General features: G+C 42.3%; 1 protein-coding gene across 14 annotated transcripts in view; it reads right to left on the reverse strand.

Moving 5' to 3' along the window:
* Positions 1–24,215, reverse strand: part of RBFOX1 (RNA binding fox-1 homolog 1) — a 1,973,933-nt gene that overhangs the window by 1,124,731 nt on the left and 824,987 nt on the right. For all 14 annotated transcript variants that reach the window (XM_070231066.1, XM_070231091.1, XM_070231079.1 and 11 more), the window contains one exon: positions 18,513–18,575. In XM_070231066.1, coding sequence (XP_070087167.1) covers positions 18,513–18,575 — 63 coding nt within the window. The remainder of the gene's footprint in view (positions 1–18,512; positions 18,576–24,215) is intronic.

Here is a 24,215-nt window from a genome sequence, read left to right on the forward strand (position 1 = left end):
ACAGCTTCCCAACAGGTCTCCCCATATGCATGCTTTCTCCTCATCCTCACATTGCATCAGACTGATTCTTTAAAATGCAAATAGATCACCATCACTCCACTGCAAAGAAAGGTTGGATAGTTTTCCAAATCCTCTTGAATCTAGCACAAAATCCTTAATATGCCATATGGTGGGCAGAATAAGGCCCCCTCTCAAAAAAAAAAAAAAAAAAAGGTGTACACATGCTAATTCCTGGAGTCTGTGACTATTTTACGTTTCATGGTGAAGGAGATTCAGCTGCAGATGGAATTAAGGTTGCTAATCAGTTGACTTTAAGATGAGAGATTATGCTGAATTATCTAGGTGGGTTCAGTGTCATCACAAGAATCCTTAAAAGCAGAGGAGAGAGGCAACCGAAGAGTCAGTGTCCCAGTGATTTGACGTGAAAAAGACTCAACCCATCATGGCTGGCTTTGAAGATGAAAGAGGGCCAGGCAAGGGCCAAGGAATGCGGGCAGCCTCTAGCAGCTGAAAAAGGCAAAGACGCGGATTCTCCCCCAGAACTTTCAGAAGGAACACAGCCCTATGGATACCTTGATTCTAGCCCAGTGAGACCCATTTTGGACTTGACCTTCAGAGAACTGTAAGATAATAAGTTTGTATCTTAATCCACTGGGTTTGTGATCATTTAATACATCAGCAATAGGAAGCTCACATGTGCCCTACAATATTGGCCCTAAAGAGGGTGTACACCACCCAGCTCTGCAGCTTCATTGTGTACCACTTCCTGTTCACCCCTTGCCTTTTTTTCTTCTGGATTTTTCTAATGCTTGTGCTGCCACATGTTCCTCGAAGATGCTGTTTCCTCTCCTTTGAATACCCTTCTTTCCAGGCTCAGTCCTGCTTATAATTTAGGTCACAGGTGAGCAATGCCTGACCTTCCCACAACCCTAACCCTTCCTGACTCCTCACTGAGGATGGTCAGATGCCCCTATTTCATGATCCCTTAGCACCCCCAACACTCATCACACCTGTTAGCACTTCTTCAAGTCCAGAGCAATCGACTCCTCCTGGTTTACACAGCACTCATCCTGGCTTTCACGATTTTCGAATGAAAGTCCCACCTCTCAGGAAGCCCCTCATTCTGGGAAACCGAGACTGTCTGGTGACCCTATCAAGTCTGCCTTCTTCCTTAGCACAGGATCTGGTATACAGTAGGTACTCAATAAAATATTAAATTAATGAATGGATTTAATTTTTCTGTCATCTTTTTCTGCACAGAAACACACTTCTAGTCATATTCCCTTCTACTCTTGACCCTTCTGCCTAATCATCTAAGTTGGCCCCAGGCTACTGTATCTTGGGTATTCCCCCAATCTGTGATGATGCCAGCCTCCCAGAGCCATGCCCCACACACCATCCTTCCCAGCTGATCTTCCTTCATTCTCCTGTGTTATGAGAATGAGTTCTTGACTCAGTCATTCAAAGAAGAAAATCTGTATTGTGTACTTACCTCAAAAGCAACCATAAACGCTTTTTGAAAAATTTCTACAGAGTTCGAAATGTTCTGTGCTCTTGAAAATGAACATAAATGATAATAATGGTCACCATCATTGAAAAGTTGGTTCTCTGGAGAAGAATGAACTTTTTAGGTCTCTTGGGTGCTATTTTGTGTCTTAAAAGCGGAATGAAATTGGAATTACATAGTTAGGTATCCTCTATAGGGGATTTCTAACCTTTGGAGTACTCTTTACAAGAAAGCAAGAACTTAGATTTCATCCAGTGACCAAGTTTCACAAAATTTTTTTGGTCCCAATGTTCAGTTGTATGAGAATTAGTCTTTGCTTTATCTGTATAAGGCTGTGGCCTTCAAATTTTAATATTAATGAAAAGTCAATTTATGTGCCTGTTAAAAAGGCAGATTCCTGCCCAGGCACACCCCTGAAGTTTCTGTTTTAGGATCTATAAACTGGTTTTCTAGTATGTCGCTTCATGGATTGCCATGGACTTTAATAAACTTGAAAAAATGATAAGTTTTCAAAGTAGGAACATGGTGTAAAAGATAGGTAGTCTTGCTACAATCCCTTTAAAAGCTTATAATGATAGCTCAAAGAGAAAGCATGTACATATTTGCGTGTTGGAATGGGAAGGCATTCAAGTGAGTGGGTAGAGATAATAACATATTCATAAAATGCAATATTTTATAATGAAGATGAAGAAATGAAGAAATTTTTTATTGTCATTGCCAGATAATATTACCCAAGGGAATCTGATACGTGGAATAGAGATTTCCCGGATAAAAATGTCTAAAGTGTTGCCCACACCTCATATAGCATAAAAACAAAGTGTAAGAATCAAAATCTTGTTTTGCTGACCTTTTACGAAAATGCAACCTGCAACCCACTTGGTGAGTTGGCATGAATTGGAATTGAGATAAGAGCATGCTGTCTTCCCTATACAGACTAGCTGGTACCCAAAGGGTGTTGGCCCACCGGGAAGAAATAACAGATGTCTTTGTAGGGATACTCAAAAAGGGAGAGACAATTTCCTCTCAATGCAGGACCCTTTTTCTACGGTGTTCTCTGCTACTGTTACTTTAAAACATTTTTCACAGGATGTTCTCGCAAAGAAGCATGGTGTCAAATGGTTATGTAGCCCTTCTTAAGACATTTATTAATTACAGAGGAAACGGAAACAATAAATGGACTGGCTGCTTTACAGCATGTGTCCTTTTAGCCTACATGCCTGCCTCTGCTGGGCAGTATGGAGGAAAGTAGTGGTCTGGAGTATACCCTGCTGATAGACTTAGTTTTGAATCACTTGTATTCACCCATTCATACACTTCAACTCCTTTATGATCTTCACTCCCTCAGCCGACAACATATATTCATAACCTCACACTATCATTTGCTCACATTTTAGGTTTGCTTCAGATCGGGTCACCCTGGTACAACCTTGGCTTTTCACAAAAATGGCAGTAATTCATATCCCTCCCCCAAGATTCAGTTCTAAGAAACCATCCCTGTTGGGAAGGCAGGATATGGACAAGACTCGGCATCACCATCTTGATTCTATACGCACCACTGAAGGAGACCATTAGACATCTTAGGACCGTCCTTCTTTGGTATTTTGGGGAGTGAGAGAAAGGGGATCAATGTGCCAGAGGATGCATTTCTTGAGAAATACTCAAGTTCATAATATGGATAAATATAAAACATTTCTAGAACATCCCTATGGAAATTATTGAGCAGTAAGAAATGCTGTACACTTTGGGTTTCAAAAAAAGAGTCGTATTGAAAAATGCTCTTCTCAATGCAATTTTAAGTTCCTTTAGGATAGGGATTGTGTTGAAAGCTGCCCTTAATCACAAAAGAAACCTGGAACAGTGATTTGCACATAGTAGACTTTCAATAAATGATATTTATTGAATCTGACATTTATAGAACGATATAACTCTGACTAGGCTCCAAACAACTTTGAAATATTTCTTGTAGATCATTTTCACTCATGGGCTAAAGGATTTTCCACATCCTCTTTGACCTTCTGCAGCTACGCATCTGGTCTGGCTTTCACCGCTTCCTTACATTTGCATGGTATGTTCTGCTATGAAAACTGCTGTCACATTTACCATATCATTTGATTTTCACACTAACTCCTTAGAGAATCTTATGGCTTTCATAGATGGGAAGACCGAGGCCGAGGGAAGTTTGGAACTGGCAAACGTCTCACAGAGAGCGTGTTATGAGGCTGGCAATAGAGGACCAGTTTTAGACTCAAAATTCAGGCATCTATAAGTTATAAATCCAGTCCTCTGGCACATCATAATGTATTGGCTCTTTAGGAGGAGCTCTGAAGGTCAAATCCAGCTCTGACACTTACTACCTGTGGGTCTTGACTTCTCTGAGCCACAGTGTCCTTGTCTTCTTTCTTTTTTATTTATTTTTTTAAGGATTGGCACCTGGGCTAACAACTGTTGCCAATCTTTTTTTTCCCCCGCTTTATCTCCCCAAACCCCCCTCCCCCCCACACACACAGTTGTATATCTTAGTTGCAGGCCCTCTAGTTGTGGGATATGGGACGCCACCTCAACGTGGCCTGACGAGCGGTGCCATGTCCATGCTGAGGTTCCAAACCCTGGGCCGCCACAGCGGAGTGCGTGAACTTAACCACATGGCCACAGAGCCGGCCCCTGTCCTTGTCTTCAAATGGGACTAAGGATAGGTAAGAGTTATTGAGCCTTCTAACTTGCAGGTATCCATTTGTTGGTCCATTTTCCAGATAAGGAAATCAAGGCCCAAAGAGGTGAAGACGTTGCCAACTGTCAGAGGCTGGTTTCAAAGATGGCGGCTCAAGTCTACTGTTCATCGGCTCCCCTGCCCGGCTCACTGTCTCTCTTACCCACCGCTTGTGCTTATGGTGCACCTGGTAAACCAGGTGATACACGTGGAGTAATGATAGATACATAAAATATCACAATGCAGGTTATGTACTTTTATGACATATTTTCCATTTTTATTATTTATTTATTTATTTTTATATTTACTACATTTTTATTATGATTAATAAGGTCAGTTAAGGAACTGTCAGTCTCCCTAGATGCATTTGCCAACAGCACATCTCTGCAACTTCCTCACTCTGCTGGCTCTCTTCTCTGATAAAGCATCTGCTTAGAGAGATGCATGAAGGATACAATAGCACTCAGTGCCAAGACCTTCCACCTGAGGCCCATACAAATTCAAAAATGAGAATACCAACTTCAAAGCTGTCGTATTCCATTTGGAATCGCCTTTCCCTGAAATTAATGGAATCGAGTCTCCCTGTCTGCCCTGTGTATTTAATAGTATAATCTGCAGCAGAATCCAATAGCATAAATTGATTAAACCTCATCAAATAGTATTCCCTAAACAACTTTTCCTACAATTAAACCATTGTGTTGAAAAGGAATTCGGTTAGAAATACTAATGGGTATCCCCAAATGAACTATAACATTACTCCTGAGACTCTAGGATGGCATTGCTCCCTCTTGCTTGACAGTAACATGAAACAAAATCATCTTAATATTTATTCACCAAGTCAAGTAGATACAGTCTCCATAAGCAAATAGCTCAGCCTCTCTGACCACAAGGGAAGATGTTCTCCCGTCCAGAGTAGAACTGTAAGACTTGGCACATGTGCCTCCATTCCCCATTCCTGTACCCCCGGAAGACATTGCTAATCAATCACAGCACTTTCCTGCTGAGCTCAGATGCATTCTTCTCCACAAAACTACAGGGAGCCTCTACTCATCAGAATTGGCAGGCAAGAAGAAATCTATTTACTTGCCCTCTTTCTAGAGTCTTATTTCCCTAAGCCTAGACACAAGACTCCCTATGATCCAATCCAGATACCCAGACTAGAGAGTGCCAAACTCCATGGGATGTTGACTCTTATTTCTCAATATTCAATGACCATTCTGGTATATTCAGTTGACTTTTAATAAGACTACTTCTGCTGAGTGGCCGACAAGTTGTCCTTATCTTCCTCAGCACCGCTAGCCAGTATTTCTCAATAACCCTAAAGCAATACTTGCATTTCCTCTCAAAGTTCTTACTTACTTCTCTAATCAAGGCAAATCTATTCAACTGTTAAAATCTACCTCTAGAAAAGTCCTTTTGAGTCTAACCATTCCGTTTCCCACTCCCCCATTCTAAAACTATAAAACATAATCTTAATTCACTTTCATTTCTCTTTCACCCTCAGGGTATTAAGTACTCAGTTCCTTCTAAGAGTTAACATAGGGTGGGTTCTTTTATTTCTGCAGCAAATGAGGAAGTAGAAAATCATCTAGTGATATGAAAAATCACTTTTCTATTAATTGATAAATAGCAAAACTGATAGATGACATAGTATTTTTTTTAACTCTACAGGTTTCTAAGCAATCATTTATATATTTTAAAAGCCAAGTTATAATGCCTAGGAGATATAAACTTAAACATGTATAATGTATTTTAAAATTAATGTAACATATAGGAAAATATTTGTGTCCTTTTCTGTTTTTTTTCTCTAATTTAAAATTTTAAGAGTTTTCAGACGTGTAGAAATGACTGGACTCTTCCATAAAGAAAACTGTGAAAAATTAAGATGAAAAGCTAACGAAAAACCAGACAATGCCATAAAAGACTGTGAGACAACGGAGAAATTACGATGATAAAGAGAGATTTTTTTAAAACATCCTCAATAAAAAACAGACTAGAAATGGAGAAATCTCAGGACTAAAAAAATGGGAGTACGAGATGCAAAAAACAGCTTTAAACAATATACACAAATATACCCTAGCAAAGAGGTGTTGTAACATTGAGAACACTAGTGCCCGACACTGGAGTCAACAACAAAATACAGCGAACGCTTTTAGTATGATTTCAAACAACTACTAAGATCTATTAGAATGGCCCGTGCTTTATAAGCTACAGCTAATACATTGACTTGTATATCCTCTACAACTTTAATAGAAAGACGTAGGCATATTCAACAAGAGATTTATCTTTACAGGTTTTCCAACACCTATTTACTTTTCAGCATGGGTTATGCTGACTTACTCTTCTCTAAACATCTAGAATGTTCCAGATAATTCACTAAAATAGTAGACTCCTAAAAACCAAACGGCTAGTGAAGAGCATTTTCTCCACCCACCTTCCTGCCCAAATACTCCAATGCAGCCCTGAGAAGCGCTGACCAGCATCTCTGTGTGTGTTTGTGTGTGTGCACATGAAGATGTAATGGCACTCCATGCAGTGATATGAACATTTTATAAAGAAGAAAATTGATGATGTTCAGAGAAGTTAAGCAATTAACCACAGTCACAGATTCACCCATGTCCCTTATATTCAATGCTATTCCTGCTATCCCTAACAGTTTTAATGTAGCTCACAATTAATGTAGCTCACAATTGCTATTCAGCCTTTCTAAAACATGCTTGAAGCATTCGTATGTTCTGAAATCCTGACTCCCCATGGAGAGTGTAAAGTCTTATTTATGTCTTGCAATTATTTTTCCCCTTTAGTTTAGCCAAAATACCTCACACAGTGACAGGTACATAATAAGCACTCAGTAAATGCACCTTGATTGAATTTAGCTCATCCTGCTTTATACGTTGCCATAAAAGACTCTTAATATTGCTTTCATTTTCATAGCTATTGATTCAATTATTCTTCCTCAAATCTTAAATGAAGCAAGTCACCCCTCCTCCCAGGCATCCACATATTAGCGGTACCCTCATTCGTCTTCCATTTACATCCAACTAAACTAATTATTTTCATGCTACCTCACACCCCATTGGTGTTACACAAACCGCTGAGATGGCCCTATCTCCTGCAGGCATCGCTTGTATCTTTTCAGCAGCCTGTTAGAACACAGGTGACAGAACTATTAGGGATGTCAGCCTTCAATGCATGAGGAACTTATGTAAAGCAAGTGGTGTCATTTGAGGTAAAACCGGTGACAGCAGCAAAGGGAAATGCAGGAGTCAACAGGACTGCCTCCAAGCAAACTGTAATAGGGGAGGAAGAAATTATTTACCCATTCCTGGGGCAAAAAATAAAAGCAAAAACAAAACAGCTTCATGATTCCTGCAGGACTCAGACTATACTTGGGATGGTCACTAACGCACTAAAGAGTTGAGCAAATGGTTGGATTTTATGCAATGTTGAATGGTGATGATGGCAGATGGATGGATGGAAGGAGGGAAGGAAGGAGGGAGGGAGGAAAGTGAAGAGAGAGGCATGGATGAATGTATGGATGGATGAATTAGATAGATAGATAGATAGGCAGATTGATAGGATCCTTAAACTTTTTTCTATCCCATAGCCACAACCCCACTTCAAGCCAATGCCATTCCTCCTTCCCAGACTATTTCAATACACCTCTTAACCGTTCTCCTTGCTTCCATTATGCCTCCATCCAAGCCTTCTGTAATATAGTAGCCAGAGTAATATTTTTAAAAACCTAAGTATAATCATGTTCCTTACTCTTTCATATACTTTAATGGCTGCTCATGGCACTTAGGATAAAATCTGAAATCTGCCTCTTGATGGAATACTCTCCCCTGTCCACTCTTTCAACACCATCACATGTGCAAGTTCTGGCACTCCGTTCCAACGACACCTTCCTTTCATTCTTCAAAAACCCCAAATGTCTTGCCATAAGCCCAGAAACTTTTCCCTAGAATGTCTCAACTTAAATATCAATTCTTTGATCACCCAAATTAAATTTCCCTACTCTGCACAGACTCTTATCACATGCTGCGTGTTTATCCCACAGTACTACTACAGTTTGCAGTCATACATTTATTTGTATGATTGTTTGTCCAATATTTGTTTCCTCTGGAGAATAAAAGCCCCATGGGTGTGGGAAACTCCCTTGTCTTGTTTCTCACTGTGTCCCAGAGGCTAGAACCACGCCTGGCATAGAAGAACATTCGATGTATATTTGTTAAGTGAATGAAAGCATGGCTCCAGCCACCTGCTTGATACAACGAGAGAGCAATTCCTGGAGGGAAGAGATGAGGAAGAGGATCACAGGAATGGTGGGGCGCCAGCTCTGCTTCTTCACCTTTGACCGCCTCCCTGATCAAAGCTCTCACAGGGGGAACAGAGGGCTTGGTAAGCACTGCCAGTGACTTTGAGCTCAGCACCGTGAGGGTTGCTGAGGAGGATGCAAAGATGCACGCGGCTTTGTAGGAGGTCTGTGCAGATGTGGCACATCTTGTTTGCAGACTCGGCCTTAGGAAAGGAGCTTGCAACCTGTGTCAGCCACCACCATGTGGTGGAAGGACCATGTGCTCTGAATAATAAGGTCTTTTTTACCTTAGACTGAAATACTTACAATCCTTCTTTTACTTCTCCATCCTCATAATTCTTTATTAAAATATTTATTAGAATGAACATATATGAATAGTCATAGTATTAAACTATATATACATATATTATAATACATATATATATAAAATCTCAAAGGCACAATTCAGTTTCTTGATTATTAATCCTTCACCTCTGTTTTTTGGGGTTTTTTTCTCAGAATGAAACTTCAGTTGCAACCCAGTTGAAACCTTGATGGAGTGTCAAACCACTCTGAGGCTCCAGGCACATTGGGCATCAGAAGGATTTAGGGATGTGGCTCTTGGTGGCTCTCTGCCTTTACTAACAAGAGTCTTTTTTTAATGCATAGTCCCCGGTAACCAGAGAATGTTTCAGTCTTTATTTTCGTAGCGCAGTGTACTTCATGTTCCTCGTTCTTTCTTTGCATGGAGAAGAAGAGAAAGAGGAAGGAAAGCTCCATAGTAGAAGTCTATTTGTTAAAAATTATACAACTCATCAAGTTCATCTACTTTTTGGAGAAGTAGAATTATGAATACAACCTGGACATTAGCTGAGATCTTCAGGCACCATAGTCCTCAAATCCCTGTTGGAGCCCAAAGCCCTTGCCACTATTTCTCTGATGAAATGTACAGTCCTGTTGGTACTTTTGGCCCAGGATCCTGTATACGGAAAGAATTTAGTGCAGCGGTCAAGAGTGCGGACTCCAGCGTTGAGTCTGCCGGAGTTCAAACTCACTTCCACCTCTTGCATGCCATCTGACTTTGAGCAATCCAAGCAACCACTTAAAGTGTAAATCGGCAGTAATTAGCAGGACCTATCTCATTAGGTCATTATGAGGATGAAATGAGGTGATGCACATAAATGCCCAAAGCCCGGCCCCAAATCCCCACCGCATTAGCTGTTATCTTCAGCATTGCTAAGGACAACACCTGTTTTCCACTGTGTGGACCCTGGGAGGAACTCGGCATTTCACATATCTTCCATCAAGAGCTCACTCTCGAAAATGCTTTAAGTAGAAGCGTTTTGAAGGAAGAGGTTAAGTTGATTCTTGGGGGGCAGGGAATGGGGCAGACAGAGTGGAGGACAGGATTACGACAAAGTAAATGACTTCACATTAAACTTTTGTATTATCTGCTGATATCCTTGGGGCCCCTCCCCTTACATGGTTGTCAGCTTCCCACCCACTTTCTGGTCGGATCTTTGTGTCTCATTTCTTCTCCTCTCTTCTTCTTCATCAGAACCACAACGAAGTCTTCTCTAAAACAGAGCAGTATTTTTGCTACTATCTTTTGCTGAATTGAACACTGCCAAAGTTATGCTCTCAGTGGCCCACTCTCCATCCCAAAGGCTTTTCCCAAACAGACGCCCCTCTCCTCCCAAATGGAATTTTTATATAAACTTTGAAAGAAACCTATGGGTTGCTATTGTTGCCTTCATTATAGAAGAGGAATTTGGGGCTGAGAAAGGTTAAATAACTTTCCCAAGTTCGCAGAAGTGGGAAATAGAGAGCCAAGATGTGAATTCCCATTTGTTTGTCTTAAAGTCTGTGCTTTTCCCACTAAAATAGTTGCTTCTTTTATTCAACTCTAAATGAACTATGAGGTGTGACCCATTGGATCAGCTTATTTGGCCTAGCAATGCATAACTTTTATGAACTTCTACCAACAGCATTTTCAGAGTGTATTGGAGTGTAGACTGAGAACACTGTGCATTTGATAGAGTTCTTGTACATGAATTTATGGATATAACAATGACACTAGGACTGGAGAACATCAGGCTCTGATTTCCAGAATCTCCAAACCCTTGTCAAGAAATAGCATGACATTCATCTTGAATCACTCAAAGGAAGAGGTTCTTCAATTACACTTGTCTCAGAAACAATAACTGGTGCCAGAATACACGGATTCTGAAGCTCCTTTTTCCTTAAGGCATCATCATGTCAGAGAGCAATGGGTTATTTTCTAATCTGTCTTCTCCTTCTATTCTATGAGTTCCTTGAAGGTAAAGATTCAGTCTGACTCCTAGTTCCAACACCATTGCCTAGCTCCTCTTAAATATAATCTGAATTCTCATTCTTGGCAATTAAAACATAGGGAGCCAAGACTAAAAAGCCCCAAAGACAATGAGCTGGCTGTAAATTAACACCATCCATTTTAAAAATTATTTAGCAATATGCATCCAAAGTCATAAAGATGCTTATATCCTTTGACTGCATAATTCCTCTCAGGGGTGCTTATCCTCAGGAAGTTATCCCAAGGAAGAAAACTCTATAGATCCTGAGTAATTAACTCTGGCAATAATGGTTTTAGTGAAAAGAATGGGAAACTTCTGGATATTCCATAATAAGGCAGTAAAATGTCACGCTGAAGATATATTCTGTAACCGTCAAAAATATGATTGCAGGGAGTGATAGAGCAACATGGAAAAAATGCTCAAGCTGAAACTGAAGGGAAGAAATTATAACACCAAATCACAAGCCCTCATGGCTCATATCTGGACAGGGAAACATGGGAAAGGAATTGAACTGGCTTCATGGCAGTGGTGCATGTTAGAACAATGCAGGTACAGGCAAACCTCGCCTACTCAACATCTTTAGAGAGCTGCTTGTGTGATAAGTTTAAAATGGGCACAAAGCAGGTCAGGGAGATCTCGGATTCTGTTCTGAAATGAAAGGTGCACTTGGAGCAGAGCCCCTGGGTGAGAGAGCCCAGCTTTGCATGCAAGACATGGAGATTCCCCTTCCCGGAGCCAGACCCGCACCGGCTGTGGTGTGCGATTACGTTCTCAGGCCATCTGCTCAGGGGCTGTGAAGGCAGCCGTGTGTCCTCCTGCCTGGATGCCGGGGAGGACACCGATCACTAGTCAATCTGCTTGAAATTGCCTCTGATGATTAGTGTGTAATGACTCAGGTAGGTCACGGCCAGGGACGTTTCTGTTATTAATGCGTTAGCAGCTGTAAATGGGCATTGATTCTGCACAGAGTGCAGGTTTATGGACTTGGTGGGGAGAGTCTGGCCCTGTGGAGTGTAAATGGTCATTGCTGGAGGAGGAAGCATCCTGCAAGGGCACTGTACTTCAGGGAAGGGTGGAGAAGGCCCAGGAGGAAGGCTAGCCAGCTCTGAAAGGAAAAAACCTGGCTTCGGAAGATGGAAGAGAGGAATTTACATGTAACAGGGATGTCGCTTGGCTCTCTCCCACATCTGAGATGGATCTAATCATATTCTTGCATTCTGAGGCCCAACAGAGACTCCTCTCTATGATTGACTAGTCCATGATATTTAATACAACACAGACTGTTTGTTTAAATTTTATCTTACAATTCATCATGAACTCAGAGCCCCATGTCTGTCTATTCACTGTAATATCCCTAGCACTGAGCAAAAACCCAACACAGTCACTTTTCTATAGTTATATGTAAATGAATGAATGAATGATGACATCACCAGCGTAAGAATGTTGACATAGCAATGCCATAACACCCTGAGCTGGAATGGACCACCATACAGTTTTTCAAGATAATTTATCCTTTTTAAATAGAGGGACTGAGGTCTAATGAGTTATTCAACTTGCCAATGCGCACATGCATGCACACACACACACACATAAGTCAGTAGAAGAGGAGATTACTTCTCGGTTATGCAGTTGTTCTGAATAACAGTAACAGTAATCATGGTTACTATTTATTTAGTGCTGACTGTATGCCAGGAACAGAGTTGGGATTGGTACTTTCTGAGGCAAGAATCCTCATTTGCGGAACTAATAACCTGAATTCAAAAGAAACTAGCCACATGTTTAAAAAACATATTCCGGCTGTCAGCACTTGGAGAAAGCGTATCATTTTGCTTTGGAGCTTCTCAAAAGTTGAAGAAACTCATAGACTTCTCCATCTGCAAAAACCAGTTTCCTTGTTTCCATAACTTATTAACCAGCCATTTTGAATTTTGTCTGTCCTTTGCAATTTCCAGCCATTGCTACAGGGTCACCACTGTCTTAAATAAACAACTTCACCTTACAACATAGAGCAGAAACAGCAGGTAGATCTAATCTTTGGCTTAAGTAAAGGGATTTCACAGAAACCCCAAGTCACTGTTTTCTTGAGGTCATCCAGCTGGGTACCGATGAGTAATTAGGATGAATACAGATATTTCACCTCTTAAGTGCTGAAGCCAATATAAGAGGTGACAGGCAAAATCTGCTTATGTTTCCTCTAAGTCTCTAATGCGACCCATGGGTGTGGATCCAACTGTGTCAATATCCATTTATTAATACAGTTAAGAGAAAGCAGAATGTCAGTACTGTATTAGTCCCAAACCTACTTGGTACATTTTCTTGTCCAGGACACAATAGGCTCATTTCTGCCCACAGGTGGGGCCGAGGAGAGGCCACTGCTGGTCAGCACTCATCCATCCCTGCCTTGCTGAGATGAGCATACCTCCTCCAGCCTTCTCTTCTATGGCCTAGTTTCTCTCTTTTTCATTATTCACTGAATTCCAAGTTGGAAGGGGCCCTAAGTACAGATCATTCCAGTTCAATTCGTTATTATTATTTTTTTAAGGAGAAAAACTAAGTCAGATTGGTCAAATATGTTGTTAAGTTTCATGTGGTCAATTTACAAAGCCAGGACACTAGCCTGGCTCTCTTGATTTTTCAAAGATTGACCAAGATTGGGAGGGGGATTGGGGGATTAGGGATGACAGAGAATGGTTTCAAAATACAAGCAGTGTGATCACCTTTCACAGCATTAATCCATGCAACTCGAGAATTCATTCAAAATGTGCACGTGCTTGTCACTTCTTTGGGTTTTAGGGCTAGAACTGTAGGTGAGACAGACACACGTCATGCCTTCAGAGATCCTCCAGTCCAATGGAGGAGACAGATATACAAGCAATAAATATGATAATCTGAATGCACGACGAGTGCTGAGGCAGATTTAAGCTGGGTAAAATGACGAAGAATAACAAGGCAGACAGTGGGGTGCCACTTTAGGCTTCTCTCTTCTTTATCCACAGTCCTTAAGTTCTGCTATCATAAAAACCTCCCTTATAACTTCCATTCCTTCTGATCTTCCTCTGTTCTCACAATAAAGGAGCAGAAGGAAATGTTTTTCTTCTATTTATCTGCCTACACTCTCTCAGCTCCCATTTTCACATACTTATCAAACCAAAAAGATGCCCTGAGTTCCTATTCCCCCTAGAAGAGAGGAGGTAGGGGAGAAGAATTTCACAGAGCTCTTCTATGCAACAGCTTAGGAGAGACAAAGAGATACACATACGAAATGTGTGAACAAGGATGCAGAGGTGGTTGGTGCTTGGTCGGGCATCAAAACAAATGGGAAGGTCAGTGAGAGTTACCAAGACGAGGGCATCATTTTTTGTCCTTTAGAGACCAGCGGGCTCTAAATGCAATTGGCATGAGACCCACCCTGGGTTTGGTCATTGATGAAATTAACACTCTCACTTCACTCCTGTTCTTGCTTTCTCTCCCTCTTTGTATTCCAACTGATCTCTGACCTTTGCCATTTCCAACCAAGCTGCTGAGGTTTTTAACTCCAGAGAATTCTACCTCCTTGGATGACAATCATGGCTCTTTATCTTTCTGTTCACCTTACACTGTTCTGCTCTTGCCTGCTCCACTGAGCTCCAGTTTCTAAAAATATTATCATGGGGTTAACCTCCTACACGGAAAAGAGATTTAGTATTTTCTTCATGCTACAAGGGGAAATCAAGGAATGGAAGTACACAGGGAAAACTTCATTCATCAGGAGGGTCTTAACAGAGCTCTATACAGAAGTGTTGACTAAGAGAATAGGGAAGGGTATCACCTGGTGGTGAGACCAAGGGTAGCAAATGCTTGGAGACGGGAAATCAACACATTTAGAAGTCAAGAGATTAACTCTTAGAGAGAAGGCTAAGTGTTAGATAAGAACTAGCTTATTGAACAAGTAATTAGGTGGTATTCACGTGTCAGGAGCGTTAGATCTTCAAAATGCAGGATGTAACCCAGGGGAAGATGGCTTTAGGTGTGAACACCACTTTAGGAAGACTTCACAGCCAGGGGAGGAAGGAGCACCGGAGGGATATGCCAAGAGCAAAAATGGAAAGAAGGCTTTGAGAAGGCCCAGATCAAAGACTTCCTCCTCTTTCGGTGGTGGGTGAAGAACAAGGCGAGGGCTGGAACGACTGAAGCTTGGGACTAGGGCACCTGGGGAGCGAATGGCGTCCACAGGTGAGTGAGTGGGGTTGGTCTGATTTTAAGATGAGGCATTTGGAGTCAGAAGTGACAGCCAGAAGGAAGTGAAGATGTGTAGTAATCTCTGTTGCATACGGCACTGGAATTCAGTGATAGATCTGGAGGCTGTTGTTCCGGGTCTATCAAGCGACAAAGCAGAGGCAGAAACTTTGAAGAAGAGATTGAGTGGTAAGTAGAGGACAAGAAAACAGCCGTCAGGGAGACCCAGACTGGCCTCCTGTCTAATGTCAATTCTGTTTCTCTCACTTACATAACACTCCATAAGAAGGTGAGATGCATCCTCCACTCTATTCATGCCCCCATCTCCCCACGTGTTTGCCCATCAGTGTCCCCAACAAGTACTGATTGCCTGCTATGGCCAGTTCTTCAGTAGATGCTGTAGATATATGCTATTTAACAACCAGCATAGGACAGGCACCACCCCGTTAGAATGGACACATGCTGTGGCATTGGAGGATGGTGCTGGAGGATCTTGATGTCTGGATCAAGGGTCCATGTGGGGGGATAAGGCATATGGAAGTGCAGGAGGTTGAAGAAAATTAGGGGCTTGGGTCAGCAGAATTTTACAACCCGTGTCTCCACTTATCTATACCAGGTGAGTATCAGCCTGGATATAAAGATGGGCAATTGACACCTGGCCCCGGAATTCATAGGGCCTCTAGTCTGGAGCTACCCTGTCCAATATGGTAAGTTGTTACTAGCCACATGATGCTGTTTAGATTTAAATTACTTAAAAATAAAGAAAATGATAAACTTAGTTCCTCAGCTGCAGTAGCCACATTTCAGGGGTCGTACCTGGCTAGTGGTTACCATACTGGACAGCACAGACAAAGAATATTCCCGTCACCATAGAAAGTTTTATCGGACAGCACTAGGCTGAGGAATAAGACAAACATTACGTTAATTTTTGCTCAATTAATTAATTACAATTTTCACACAGCATGCCATAAAAATGTAACCTGACAGAGACAGGGGTCAAAGAAAGGCTTCCACTGGAAGTTAAATTTACAAGTTGTAGGAAATTACTCTGAGGCTGAGGTTCAACCAATGCCTGCTCCACCAGCCTCCTGCAGCTTTCCTTTGTGCATACAGATTGCAAAGGGATGTGGAGAGCTAGAATCCTACACAGATGCTGGGTCATGGGAGCGAACTCCCTGCATGATGTTCACCAGCCAATCTGTCCAAAGGGCCCCAATGCCGATGGAACATTCTGGAAAAAATTAAACAACGAAAGATAACCAACCTTTGAAAGCAGGGAAGGGACACTGATTTTTCTGAAGCCACTGGAGACATCAAAATCCTGACTCACACCAGGGAAGATGTTAGACACAATATCAGTCCAAGAGTGATGTTAGACACAACCAAACGGTAACTGCAGAGTCATTGTTCCCGGTAAAATCTCCTGAGGGACTGGAGCAGATTTCTAAACTGTGATGTCCTAGGTGTGTTATTGGTCAAGAGGACACCAGGCACATGGCCAGTGTAGATACCAGATCATCTGCTGGTAACCAAGCAACCTCCCAGAACGCCATTTTTGTTCTTGAGGAAGTGACCTCTCGGCCCCAGAAGCTGCCTGAGGCTCACTGTGCCAGAACAGCTGTGATCTCAAGGAAAGCACCGAAATCTATTACGCACACAGAGCTTAGGCAGCCACTCTAAATATCCCCAATGAGGAGTTTTTTCATTTCTTCCTTTTTAATTTTTTTTTGAGTTATCAAATATCTGCACACTGGTTTAAAGCAGCACATTAATAAATTTTTTCCCTTTAGACTGTAATTGTAGATATGGAAATACCATATCCGAAGACAAATTAACATGAGTTCCTTACAACACTGTACTAATTATCTCAGAAACCAGAGCCTCCCCTAGGTTAGAAACTAAAGCCCCAATCCAGGGTTGGAACGTAAATTTCTTTCTGAGAAGCAGTCATTTGTTCCATGTTGAGAAAGTAGAGAGAAAGGGGGGGAAGGCCCCACGTAATCTGAAAAACCCATCTTTGAAACCTTCCTTTTTCCAGCCTTCCCTTGCATGTTCCAGCACCACAAAGGCATCTAGGAGAATGAGACTGCTTACAATAGGAAAAGGCAAAGTAACATGCATATTTAACTTTATGCCAAATAGATTTGAACAGACTTCACGCCAAACAGCCCCCTCCTTTTCCCTTACAAAACTTCGCAATTTTCAGGAAATGCTATAGCCTGAACTTCAAAGGCATTAAAAAATAGATGTGGCATGTAGGGAATTAGACATGAAATTTCCTTTATTATTGGGAACAAAAGACGTAAGTCTAATCTTCTGTGTGACACAAGCCTTAGCTGAGCAGGGTTACGCTAAGTCATTCCGATGTAGCGAACAGCGAATGCACCATCTTTTTATTTCTCCCTGCCTCCTCCGCTGCCTTCTATCCATTCGCATGTGCAGATTCCACAGCAATAAGGAGAGTCTCGCAATACCACCAAAGGCAAGAGAATTCCCTTTGATCAGTCTCTTCCAGGCCTAGAGTCCCACAGCCTCCAACTCTACCTGCCCCTTTACGATATTTGATGCATCAAATTATACTCCACCACTCAGAAGCAGAATATGTTAAGAAATTCTGAAACTAACAAAGGAGGCTACATCCTAAAAAAATAAATATTTCTTTTAGTTAGTCTTTTGAATTTTTGATGTTTGTTGTTAAATTATTACAGATTTATTCATAAAATAAGGTGTTTGCCAAGAAAACTATTGCAGAGGAGAGCTGATATCAGAGATTTTATGGGGTTCTGTGCTCCACCACCACTACCCCAACTGCTAATGTATCCTAAAACGTAAGAGTTGGGGAAATTGGACAAAATGCTGCTAGCTTCACCAAAAAAAAAGTCCTTGTGCGCAATGAGAAAAGCAGACAGCGGAAAATGCTTACTTGCTAAAAACAAATGAAATTTCTAAAGTGTACCCCAGCATCGTAAAGTACAGAATTCCTTCTTTGCAGTAGTTTTTATATAGTAATCACGTATTCTGGCTCAAACAGAGCAAAATGAACTGTTCTTAAATGCTTCAAGAAATATGCAGTCTCACGCACTGTTGTGTTTGCTGTCATTTCTTTCTACTTTGCAAGGTCGTGTGGCTGGTGCTGAGGGATAAAATGTCCCCAAGTGAGAAACGATTAAGAAACAACAACAACACAAAGTACATTCTATTTACCCCCCAGCCAGTAGCAGTAGGGTTAACCCATCGACACTCCCACACATGTCCTGTGTTCATTGCACGGTTCTACCTAGCAAACTCTTTTCCCGTCTGAATCCAACACAGTAGCGCAGAAAAGAAAGACACAAGACGGCAGCAAGGTGTTTGTGAGAACCTGAGGCCAGCAGAAGAGAGCTTTCCATAGTGAACGTGATGGAAGAAATGGATGTGTTTATGTAATGAATTTTCAAAAGTGGTCGCACTTACTGAATGCTGAGTCCGATCAAGGAAGCTGTAAGTTCCACTCGCATGAGTTCTTTGGGTAGTTTCCTAGGGAAGAAGAGAGAGGAATACTTTAGGATGGAGGAATATGTTCTCGAATTGTGTCTGCATCCTCTTTGTCAAGGTCATATCTGGTTAACCTCTAAATCAGGTTCTTGACTATATGGTGAATTGAACAGTGATGATGATGATGATGATGGCAAAAATGATTAAGATTAAGTCTTTAAATATATTTTCAGGGCTGGCCCCGTGGCCGAGTAGCTAAGTTCGCACGCTCCGCTGCAGGCGGCCCAGTGTTTCGTTGGTTCGAATCCTGGGCGCGGACACAGCACTGCTCATCAAACCACACTGAGGCAGCGTCCTACATGCCACAACTAGAAGAATATACCACAAAGAAGAACATACAACTATGAACCAGGGGGCTTTGGGGAGAAAAAGGAAAAAAATAAAATCTTTAAAAATATATATATATATATTTGCATTGAATCCTTTCACACTCGAGTTAGGAAGGTGTTACTGTTTTCTCTATTTCAGAAGAGGAAACTGAGGCTCTGACAGCTCATATAACTTGCACAAAGTACACATGTAGGTAGTGGAACCTGGATTTCAACTTGGGCAAGTGGACACCAAGTTTGGAACCACTCTGCTATTCTCTTGTCTTACGCAGTGAGCTCTTTGCCACAGGATATGTCCAAGGAAATATGGGAGGCCGATCCTTCAGAGATATCACTGTAGATTTTCCTGCACAAGAAATCAACTCTAACCTTCCTTTCAACTTTAGAACTCCAAGAATCTGCAATGCTCAATTCTGCAACAGCTAAAGTTCAAAGTGACTTCATTTTGCAACGAATAAAATTATGATACAAGATGCCCCATCAATAGTCAATTTCATAAACTTGGCTATCATCACCCAATCAGGAGTAAGATTCATGTTCATTAATATTTAAATAAAGCAAATGTCACCTGAACTGCAAATGGCCATTATAATCTCATATAATTCAGTGAGTTGGTGGGACGTCATCTCCAACCAGAAAAATCAAGATTTACTATTAGATTCGAAAGACTTACATGGTACCCTGTACTCAAGAGAGGTGACCCTGACCTGTCCCTCTCTGGGAGAAACTTAAGTAGCAGAGATGGGACTGGTTTGCAGGGTTCTAGAATCCTGAGCCAGCGCTCTTTCAATCACTCCTACAAACTAGTGATATGACTTACACCCAGACACAACGCAATTGACAAGCTTCAGAACTTAAATTATAAACCTTATTTGCAGATAAATGTTTAGAAAATATGCCCCCTTTCTTAGTTTGATGCACCATTTTTGTTTTAACTTCACGTTTGGTGAGGCCACTGGTGTTGATAAATCAGAACCTCTGAGAACATCAAGTGGTTCCAAAATATTGGAAAGAGAGACCTGTGTATACGCAGCTCTGAAGTGGCAAGGATAGTGGTGATGGTGCTCATTCTTTCTTCCTCCCTGCCTCCCTCCCTTCCTTCCTTCCATCCATCCATTCCAGTCACTCCATAGCTCCACTACTTACTAGCTTTGTGACCACGGGCAAGTCACCTAACCTTTCTTTTCTCAGCTTCCTCATCTGTAAATTAGGAATAAACACAGTACCTAACTCAATGAATTGAGATAAGTATTGAAAGTTAATATTTGTAAAACACTTAACATTGTCCCTGATGCAAAGGCAATGCTGTTTAGAAGCTTATTATTTATTAAGCGCATTTTTCTGACAGGCACTGCCTTCTTGGTGCCTAAAGTCCAGTGGGGAAGACGGACCTTGGTCAGGGATGTTGGGGAAGGCTTTGCCAAGGACGTGGCAATGGAGCTGAGATCTAAGAGATGAGAAGAATGTAACCAGATAAGCAGAAGAACCCGATTTTGGAAGAAGAGTTAGGACAGTTAGGAAATGAATAGTCAAAGACATGGTTATCTTCTATAAATTTTCAGTATGCCTCAGCTGGAGAATTACCTGTGTCCTGATAATAAGAGTAATAATAATAATAGTTTTATCAAACCCAAAGTACATTCCACGCTGTGTATCAAAATCTATATGCATCCTCTTATTTATTACAAATAACGATAACTCCTACGGTCAGGTTCCAACCTTCTTCACCCCTGCCCCTTCTCCTCTCTAGTCACATCCTCCAGCCCCTAATTCACTCACTCACACACTCGCATACTCTAAGATCCAGCTAACTGAACTGCTTACAAAACACAGGCACCGTTACACTTCTAACCTTTGGTCACATCTTTCTTCCTGAATTGCCCTTCACCTGGCCCAGTCTGAACTCATTCTCCAAGGCCCACCCAAGTGTGAACTTCTCTCTGTAGCTTTCACTGACCCATCCAGCTGGACTGAATTTTATCCTAGGGCCCTGCGACCTTTCACACATCCCTCTGTCAGAACAAGAATCATACACTCTCTCCAACCCATTGTAGATTTGGCTTGCCCAGGCTGTGAACTCTTGGAGCGCAAGGACAATGTTTTATTCAACTCAGTAGCCTTGTCTTCTGGCACAGCACCCAGCCACTTAGCCACCGCTTACCAGATTGGATAGCATAAGAAGCATTTGTCATTGACCCAAAGTGTTACAGCACCAAGGAAGGGCACTGGACCTCATTCCAGAAAGAGGTTTTCTCTGAGCATCATGGCCTCCTCTGGTATCCCCATACTTGGTATCCAGGTGATAATGTTAATTTCATGTCCATGTCAGTTTTATGCCCCCACCTTTATGCCTGTTTTTAATCCAGCCTGCAGTTGAAATGAATTTTATAACCCCCTCTTTACATTAATAAGAATCTGTCATATCCTTTAGGTGGATTGTTTTGTAAGGAACAAACAAAGGCTGAGAACCATTGTTACAAGGTGAGAATAGAAATGATCATTAGCAATGGCACCAGATAGCAAGAACAATCTAAGATGCTCTCTAGAGTTCCAGAGGAGTGATGTAGTTTAAAAAAAAAAAAGAAAAAACTAAGATTGTCCTGAGTTTGCAATTACTCTTGCAAACTACCTAAAGAGCAATTTGCGACCACGGAGAATCTTGGGTCCCAGGGGGATTGGGTGGAATTTTCATTGTACTCAGACTACACCGGCGCTAAAGAGCTGCAAGTGAAGAAAATGGGAAAGGACATGGGAACAAAGTCAGGCAGAAGGGAGGCGAATGCTAGCTTCATGCATTAGATGCCGTCACCTCTGCACTCCGTCCAAATGGATGCACAAAATAGCAAGCCAATTACTTCCGAAACGCTGAAGTTGATGACCTCTGGGCAGGCAGTATGTAGCTTAAGTTTCTAACTCTGACTCTAAACAGGGCTGGCTCCTGCAATGTTGCTACTTCCATAGACTCTGCCATCGACTGCTTCGTGGATTTCCCACACAGATGACCACAATAGGCTGCTAAGGTCTCCTCCTGTCTCTAGCCTTGTACTTCTCACCCCTCCATGGAGCAGGCAGAGCAATCTTTACAGAATGTGAATGTGACCGTGTCAATCGATTGTTTAAGCCCTGTACTGATGGCTTCCCATTTCATCCAGGACAAAGCCCAGACACCGTGACATCCACCCTCCAGATCCCTTATGTACCATCCCCAGGGACCTTCCAGTTCTGGATCATATCTTACTCCCCACCTGCCATGGGAAAGTTGTACATGCTGTATCTTTGGTTTGGGATGCTCTTAACACCCAATTAACTCAGTCATTTGTACTTCCTTATGGAAACCCCTACCACATGGTCTCAAGAGCCCACTATCCTCCCTTCATAGCACATATTACAGCTATCGCTCAACCATCAGTTACAAATGATTCGATTGACATCTGCCTGTCTCACCAGTATATTAGCTCCATGAGGGGAGGGATCGTGTCTGTCTGCTCAACATTTTAACTCAAGCTCTGGTCACACTGCTGTGGATATGCAAGGCATTCAATAATTACTTGTCAGAGGAAGGAAAGATGGAAGGGAAGGAGGGGAGAGTGAGAGAAGGCAGGAAGAAAGGAAGAAGGGTATGAAGGAAGGAAAGAAGGATAGGCTTACTCACCCTGTTGCTAACTTTAGACATACTTTGGGTGACTATGCAGCTTCTCTAAGAATTATTTCCCTCCTCACCCCATCTCTGCCTAGCGTAGTTCCAGAAATCAAGTCTGAAATACACGATCCTGGCTCTGTTAGGGCTGTATTGAGTAGAAATGAAACTTCACCTGATCTAAGTTCAATTTTCTCCCAGGAATTTGGAAGGCACTCAAGTTTCTGTGGTTCCTAGAACTAAGAACTCAGTAATTGTGGGGTCACCGTTCTCTGTCATGTGTTCAGCAAGAAGAACAGAGGAAGAATGGAGTAGAGAGAAGAATAGGCAAGAGTGGAGGGTCCCTGAGCAGGCAGGTTTCTTGATAGGGGTGGGGGCGACCTTGTCTGATTACTTTGTGGTTCAAGATGCAGGTCCCTCAGGGACTGACCACACCTCCTTGCCTCTCAGTGCTGAGATTTACTCCTTTGCTGTGTAATAAGTATTCCCATTTTTTGAGCCATTTTGAATGGGTTTCTATTACTTGCAAACAAAAGAGCCACATATAAGACATTGGTCTCAAAGGGTGGCACCTCACCCAGCAAGCTGCCAGCCCTGCATTCACAGACACCAGCTAGATCTTGACCACATCAGTGACTGTGACTGGGTGCGCTCTCTCCAAGCTTCTCAGAAGTCCCTGACCTAATTCGAGGGTCTGGAGTTTCACCATTCTTGAAAGGGGCCTAAAGCCACATCAGCACAGAGCCACCCAGCCGGAACCATATGGGCTTGTTATCTGCGATTCGGCAATGGTGGCTTGTGGAGCGGCTAGTGCTGATCACACCTGGGTTGGAAGGGGGGCCAACCAGGGTGAGAAGTGCACTGCAGCTTCCTTAGGCTGGAGACAGAGACCCTAAGGGAACCCAGTGGTTCTCAGCCATATATCACAAGGCTGCTGACCAGTTACCACGACTGCAGTTGGATGATCTGATCAGCCACACTTGGCCATGCAAATGATTCAATGTGTCCTCGGACTCACTGCAGGATCTAAGCACCCTGAGCCCCAGACTCAGTCATTACTTCATTTCACTGTGAATTTGTGGGGGTTTTTTCTAGGAAGAGCCATGGGTTAAAGCACTACCTCCCACCATGATCATGCAGAAGCATTCCACGCAGCAAGGCTTGATTCTCCCACAGCATCTCTTTTCCACCCTCCCCCACCTCCACATCCGATAAACAGTCTCTGTGTCAAGTATTCCCAAAAGATATATTCTCTTTCTTTGCCCCTTGCATTTGTTGAATGTAAGTAACTGAGCTGAGCAAGAACAAAAACCCAAGAGCCGATGGTTTTAAACTACAACTGGATGCCCCACACTAGCCAATATCACCACGCCTTTGCGCTGGCTGGTTCTCATCCATAGGATTCTGTTCCTTCTTCATCTGCCTGGTAAACACGTACCTATTCTTCACGTCCTCGGGGATCCCTCACTGCCCTCCCCCCAGGCACAGGGAAGAGCTCCCACTTTTCCACTCGCAGAATTCCGTTAGTCTCTGAGCACTCATCACTCAAGACACTGTCTCTCTGTCTGTCCTCTCCATTGGACAGTCAGCACTTTACAGACTCAGGCTCCGCTTTCTCTCATTCATGAGTGACAGCACTGTACAGATTTTGGGCAC

The sequence above is a fragment of the Equus caballus genome, chromosome 13, assembly GCF_041296265.1.
Source record: "Equus caballus isolate H_3958 breed thoroughbred chromosome 13, TB-T2T, whole genome shotgun sequence".
Taxonomy (NCBI): domain Eukaryota; kingdom Metazoa; phylum Chordata; class Mammalia; order Perissodactyla; family Equidae; genus Equus; species Equus caballus.